Genomic DNA, 7,107 nt, shown 5'->3' on the forward strand with positions numbered 1-7,107 from the left:
TTTACGCACTACCACGTTACTTATCTCGTTTTACTACTACCACAACTAATAGAGGGTTATAAGAAAACTAAATGCTGGGGTGGATGAGAGACGAGAGGAGAGAGATGAGAAACGGGCTATAAATTTACAGCCATCTTAGGCACATGAATCAAGAAAATCTATGAAAAATCTGTGAGACAGTCAGATGGACCATATATATTTATGGTGAAGAGTTAACCACTATATAAGTGATCTAAAAAACAGGCTATAAAAATTTATACAGTAAGAACTGAGCCTAACAAGTGTGCCTATTCAATGTTTTATGCCCTAACTTGCCTACTCAGTGTTTCAGCTACAAAATGAAATTTGCACGAACATATCAATGATTTAGCTACAAGTTATTGTTGCAGGTCCTGTGTTACAGAAAAAATAGACTCACTTATTTCACAATGTATGGCTCATACATACTTTGGCTTCAAGTTGCAGCCACATGTGACTTGCATTTCAGAAAAAAAAAATGGTCTATGGCGTTTGAAAATCTATAGGAAAGAAAACCAATATCATTTAAAAGAAATTCCCAGTTCCAAGCGCACAGAATTCACAGAAAATATCACATGAAAACACTCCCAAAGTACATAGCACATTTAATCAAAGTTTAGTGGTCCAGTGCATCCAAACATTCAAAGATATAAACTGCCATCAGGCCAAGACAAATAATGTGCAAACCCATCTGACAGCACTAGCTGAAGCAGCATAGCTATCCAGCAGCAAAACGGAAGTATCATAAAACCAAAATCGGCATGCAACATGCGAAAATCTGCCATCGTATTCATCTATAGCGATCATGGTCACGCTCGGTTCCTCGCTCCCAGCTCCTCTCATAGCTGTGATCTCTGCCCGTGTCCCTCCCCCTTTCCTTCTCACGGTCTCTACTTCGGCGCCGCTCCCTTCCATGACTGCCTCTATCTCTGTTCCTGCTATCCCGTTCATCGTAGTCATGGTCTCTGCCCTGATCTCTGCTCCTTTCCTTGCCTTCTCTTCCAGTGGAGCCTACAATGATGATGTATAAATATAATAGCGTACAGTACAAAAATAAAAGGCAGAATTTGTTGTTAGCTCAGGGACATGGCAAAAGGAAAATTGGCTCTCTTTGCCAGAAAGTAGGTTGTTTGTCCAGCATTATGTGCATGTACTTTGTGAGGATTTGTTTCAGTGTACAAGTACAAATTGTAAAGTAAATATAGTTTGAAATTTTCCTATGTAAATAAGCATCGAAATGTCATCCTCTATTCCTCTACGATAATAATTTTGCCACAATAGTTTACAAAGAACATGAGATAGGATCATAGGACCATACCCTCCAAACATAATCAATTAACAAAAAAAAACTAAAATGGGCATGTGATAATACCACGTTGCTCGACCTCCCATCCAGCACGTCCAGACCCAGGAAGAGTTGGTGCATTTTCAGTTTGTTGTGTTTTAGCACGAAATTTCTTTTTGAGGTTGCCAAATTCATCATACATCTCTCCGTCATCCTACAACGAAAGCAACATTTAGACGCAAACCTAAGACTTCACACATGGGACATCAAATAACATATCCCACCTCTTCAGCCTCTTTGCGGCGCCTTTTAACTTCCTCTAGTTCTTCTTCATCAAGTTCTTTATACCCACCACCCCGGCCACCTCTGCAAAGAGATGTAATTGGTGAGAAAAGTTACATGATAATAATTCTATATAAAAGTTATATAGATGTCACTTGCCATTTTATGTATAATAATTACATGAGTTACTTATATAGGCAACATAACCACATGTACTCAATTTATCGTACCTATTTATATAGGGTTGGTTTGGTTTGTGGCCTAAATAGGCCTTACCAAATTTTGACAAGTTTTGGCATGACTAATTTTGGTATGGCAAAGTTGTGTTTGGATTGAAGCCAAAACAGCCTAAGTTCACTATTGAAATGGCCTATTTTCTTAGGCATACCAAAATTTGGCTTCAAGCCAAATAGATACTAAACACTATTGAAATTGCCAAATATTGGTAAGCCTAATTTAGGCCTCAAACCAAACCAGCCCATAACTTCATGCTAAAAATTCAATGTTGACAGCAAAGAGTAACAAAAAGGAAATCAAGCAAAAAAGGTAAGGAAAAATGTTACATCATACTAATCTTTCTTTTAGTGTTTATTCTGACACTTGATTTTCAAGATGAATTTTCAATGTGCTAATACATGGGAATGTTTACACTGATGGTGCCCCAACTGAAGCTGGGATGCATAATTACAACCCAAGAGTGAATTAAGCCCAATATGTTGCCTAGTTAGTGACATAACATACTACACCCAACTGAGTTGTCATAACTCTATAACCAATGGATATCACAATTGGCAAAAGATGCACCGTGTGACTGCAGCTAGGTGCACAAATTATCATTACCATAGGTTCACAGATTTAGGACCTGTTCGTTTGGGCATTTGGCAGTTGCAACTTCCTCGTTTTCCATTAGCACGCTTCTTAAACTGCTAAACGGTGCGTTTTTGCAAAAACTTTTTATATAGAAGTTTCAAATAAACCCATTTTTCAAGTTTGTAAATAATTAATACTCAACTAATCATGTGCTAATGGCTTGCCTCGTTTTACGTGCAAGTGAAAAGCTAACAGCTACCGCTCACTAGAACTGAACCTTAGACATACCAAACAAATGGGATAAAATGCATGTCATATTGCACTTCTCTGTGTCTAGAGTTGCTCAATCGAGACCAAAAGCTCACTATAATTCATGCCAAAGCAGAGGCAAATAATATATTTCAACTATTTGACTGATGGATATGACACATGCAGGTTGTGCATACGTCTTACTCTTACCTAACACCACCTTCATTGTGACCTGGCTTGGTGGTGTTACAGATATTACATTTCATCCGCTTTGCCCAATTTATGTTGCCACACCTGGAAAACATTAAATGAAGTATCATCACATAAGCGGTTTTATAACATTGTACAAGGTACAACCATAACCATTGTGCTTTTATTACTGCAGATCAATTTAATCAATACTACTACATAATAATATACTAGTACTACAATCCACTATGGTTCGAGGAGACAACAACATGTCATCATCCTAACGAAGTTATAAAATACTTGTGTTGATGGAATAATATTTAGATGAAACAATATTGAAAAGCACTAGTAGGTTAGTAACAACTAACAAGAACCATAGATTACAAGGTCGCCACTCACTAATCAATATATTGCAAAATCGATCTGAAATCATTAAATTTAAGATGAGAGTTGCGACAGCTATGAAATTTAATTTTCTAATAGCTATTATTACCAATATTAAGTGTTTCTCCAATTGGTGCATAAACACAGGGTACAAATAATATTGATGATTTGAACAGGCACAAATAGGCATAGAGAGCACTGCCCAATTGGGTTCATAGGCCAGACAGGCAACAGATAATAATAAATACAGATAAGGAAAGGACAGAACAAGTTAGGAAACAGCAAGCTTCTGTGGGTGTTCGTACATTGGGCAAGGCCAATCATTTGGACCAAACAGTCCAGGAGGACCACCAACAGCAGCAGCAGCAGCAGCACGGCTGCCTCCTCTTGCATCATCACTTCCACGGCCTCTACCCCTACCACCACCACCAGCACTTGATCCACTAACACCAGCAGGGCGAGCAGCTCCACAGAGATTACAGACACCACGAAAGGCAAAGTTTACATTGCCACAACTGGGAGAAGAAGCAATATCAGAAAGTATTTGAATACACTGTGAAGACCATACTACTATACTAGCCAGCAGTAGAAATAGAGTAACAAGGGAAGTTGCTCACCAATCAAAACAGACCTTGTATTTGGGCACAGCCAATCCCCATCTTGCTGCCAGGCTTTTCCTGGACCATCACCGCGCCCTCTCCCTCTGCCTTCCCCGTTATCTAATTCATCTTGTCCACCAAGTTCAGCAGAGTTGTTCAAACTTGCAGTTGCAGAGCTATCATTCATGTCTTTGTTTTTTGACTCAGCTATATGAACCTGAATGGTGCTTCCATGGAAATCTTTGTTATTGAACCATTCTACTGCAGCTGAAGCAGCATGCGGATCTTCATAGGTGACTGTCGCATCACCCTTTGGTTCATTGGTAACTTTGTCCCTATATATCCAGATTTTTGGACGCCCAGTCCTTTTGTCCTTCTATTGAGATCGAGAACAGAAAATGACTAATTATCACAACACTGAAGCAAGGGCTTAAAGAATCTTCAGTAATTTTGAAGTGGCTTTAAAAATGTTACCTGGGAAGACCCCATACCTTTAGCAACCCTATGGTGCCAAAATATTCAGCCAGCATGGTCTCATCGGTTCCAGGAGGCAGATTGCATACATAAACAGAACCATTTGGGGGGCCTCTTGACATAAACCCAGCCATCTCCCAACTGATAGTCCCAGTTACAAAAGATTAGTACCATTGGTTAAATTGTATTGCTGATTCTCGATGCAACATTACTAATAATCATTAATCAACAGCAAATTAGAGTACTGGACAGAATGGTAGTACAAATTAACCCAAAGATGGAGGGTCGTACATGTAACAAGCAGTAGAAAAACTTAAGCACAGGATTAAAGCCTCTATATATTCTCTTCATGAACCAGTCCGAGTTTTAGAACTTTAACCCTATATAGCAGCAATCGCAGGACCCCTCACAGAACAAAATCGAATCCGTGCAGCTCAACGCCGCCCGGCCAAAATAAACCCTAGCTAGATCGCGACCGAAAAGCCAGGGGCGGATCCAACTTGGGGCATGGGGGTTCAATTGAACCCCCAAACTTTTGGGGGAACAAACAAACTGTTACTTGTATTAAGGTTAAGGCTCTGAAATTAAGAGAAGAGCTTCTTCCAGATCTAGAAGAGAAGCTAGGGTTAACGAACGCAAGCAAATTACAGACAAAAGTAGTCCCCGGTGGTAGAAAGAGATGATGAATCAGAAAGAGGATGTGGATGCTCACCAGGATCCCCTCCACTCCCCTCCTCTGCTCGCCAGATGGAGATCAGCGTCCCTCCCTGTTCAGCAGCGAGATGGCGCAAGGAGCTGAGGAGACGGGACGGGAGATTTTCTTTTAACTATTTGCCACTCTCTTCAATGGAGAGCATATCAAGTTGGAACTTTACAAACCAACCGTTAGAATGTTATTCCAACGGATGAGATCACAAAGTACCCATTACAACGGTACATTTTGCATTTACCACCCTGCTTGACATATGTTTTACTGATTTAGGGTAGCAATACACATCCTTATTATAACGCCCCGATTTTCGTTCGGGATTAAAAATCATTAAATAATACATTTCAAGAAATTATATTAAAAATTAAATCAATTTAATCAAGTGAAATAGTGAGGGAATTAAAAATTTCCTTTAAAAATCAATGGCCGAAAATATTTTGTAATATTCTCTGTGCCCTAATATACTCTTCGGATTTTTCCGTGAATTTTCGGAGCTCGGGAAATAATTTTAATATCACAAAGTTCATTTAATCAATTTTATTAAAAAGAAAATCAATAAAACTTCCCCTTCCTCCCTTTCGGGCTCGGCCCAAATTCCTCCCCCCTCCTCCTTCCCAGGCCGGCCTCTCCTCCCTCGGCCCACTTGGCCCTCTCCCTCTCAAAGTCCGTTTTACCTCCCTAGCCCGTTTTCCCCTCCCTCTCTCCCCGACAGGTCCCCACCTGTCATCCCCGACCTCCATCCATCCCGGCCGGCATCGCAACCGTCGTGGCCACCAAATCCCCCCACCCCATGTCGACGGCTCCCTCGCGCCCTCCTGTGCGGGCCCGATGCCGACCCCTCCACTCTCCTCTCTACTTCCCCTGCAAGAACCGGCGCCGAATAGCCGCCCACCTCCTCCACAATGCCACCCCTCTCTCTCTCTTTTCTCCTCGTCATCGGCCGGTTGCCGCCCCAATCGCCCATGATTCCGCCGCCCCGAGCCCTTAAAAAGGATGCCCGAGCCATCCTCTTTTCTTTTCCCATTTAGCCCGAGCTCTGCCGCTTGCCGGCGTGCTCCAGCCGCCGCCTCCCGCCGCTTTAACCACAGCGGAGCCGCACCGACACCACCATTGGCATCGCTGTGCCGTGCTCCATCCTATTATCCGTTTTGCTTCCCCAAATCGCCACCGTAACCACCCCTCCACCACGAACCCGAGGCCATTGCCGCGTTTGTCGCCTCTGGCCCCCTCTTGCCGCCGTTTCCGACCTCCTTGCGGTGCGCCGTCGCCTCCTTCGGTTCCGCAAGGACGAGGAGACGCTCGACCGCACCTTCCTCGCTGCCGGGAGCCGTTGGAACCCGACCCCCATCGCATACTGGTGAGCACCTGCCCCTTTTCTTGCTTCCGGCCGGCGATTCAAGCCACCGGGAGTCTCCTCGCGCCCTCCTAACCTCGCCATCTTCTTCCCCAGGTTCTAGAGATCCCCGGTCGCCACTCCTCGCCCGTCGGCCGTCGTTGGACCGCCACTGTTGTCCTCATCCCGAGCGACGCCACCGACTAGTCCCCGCCGCCGGCCACTCTCCTTGCTTCCTAGCCGGTCCGCACACTCGGTGAGCTCCTCCTCTCCCTTTCCCCTCCCTTCGCCGCCTCCCGCGCGTGCTGCGGCCCTAGTGGTCGTCGCTGGTGACCATCGGGCCGTGCGCCGTCGCTCCCCGACCGGTCGGCCGGTGAGCCGGCTCCCGCTCGCCCGTGGCCGCCCGATTCACCCCGGATGAATCTGGGCCATCCACGTGGCCCTCCCCTGTGCCGGCCCACGTTGGTGCCCTCGTGACGCCACATCGGCGCCACCTCCGTCTACAGGTCCGCCGTGGTCGCTACGTGGCTTCCACGTGGTGCGCCCGCGGGCAGCACGTGCGTGGACTCGGTCCACCGTGCGCCCGCCCCTTTGAGCCACCAACAGGTGGGGCCTGCTTGTCGGCGCCACCTATTCCCCTCAGTGACGTCATAAATGGTTATAATTGCGCAATAAATTCGGATTTAATTATAGAAATTCCTTTAAATGGCTCAAAATTCTAAAATTCATATCTAATTCATACGAACTCCAAATTGAGCTGTTCAACTTGCAAAAT

The 7,107-nt window shown here is 44.6% G+C and overlaps 1 protein-coding gene across 2 annotated transcripts; it reads right to left on the reverse strand.

Moving 5' to 3' along the window:
- Nucleotides 1-587: 587 nt before the first annotated feature.
- LOC4342966 (transcription initiation factor TFIID subunit 15) lies at nt 588-5,119 on the reverse strand. Of its 2 annotated transcripts, none has more exons than XM_015791266.3 (8): nt 5,003-5,119; nt 4,308-4,431; nt 3,849-4,192; nt 3,523-3,732; nt 2,855-2,938; nt 1,588-1,669; nt 1,391-1,517; nt 588-1,029 (listed from the first exon to the last, which is right to left on the reverse strand). In XM_015791266.3, exons 2-8 carry the CDS (start codon nt 4,422-4,424, stop codon nt 809-811), a joined length of 1,185 nt encoding a protein of 394 aa, XP_015646752.1. In that variant the 5' UTR covers nt 4,425-4,431; nt 5,003-5,119; the 3' UTR covers nt 588-808. The 2 variants fall into 2 exon arrangements, with proteins under 2 accessions (XP_015646752.1, XP_015646753.1); XM_015791267.3 differs by having other exon boundaries at nt 4,291-4,431.
- Between the last annotated feature and the right edge of the window lie 1,988 nt (nt 5,120-7,107).

This window comes from Oryza sativa, chromosome 7, assembly GCF_034140825.1.
Source record: "Oryza sativa Japonica Group chromosome 7, ASM3414082v1".
NCBI lineage: Eukaryota > Viridiplantae > Streptophyta > Magnoliopsida > Poales > Poaceae > Oryza > Oryza sativa.

What these genes read in the sequence shown, in the direction of transcription:
- LOC4342966 (XM_015791266.3), bottom strand. Translation starts at nt 4,424, where the DNA reads ATGGCTGGGTTTATGTCAAGAGGCCCCCCAAATGGTTCTGTTTATGTA. An exon ending in AATGATTGGCCTTGCCCAAT is followed by an intron (nt 2,939 to 3,522) that starts GTACGAACACCC and finishes AATGTTTTCCAG; the next exon opens with GTGTGGCAACATAAATTGGG. An exon ending in CACAATGAAGGTGGTGTTAG is followed by an intron (nt 1,670 to 2,854) that starts GTAAGAGTAAGA and finishes ATCTCTTTGCAG; the next exon opens with AGGTGGCCGGGGTGGTGGGT.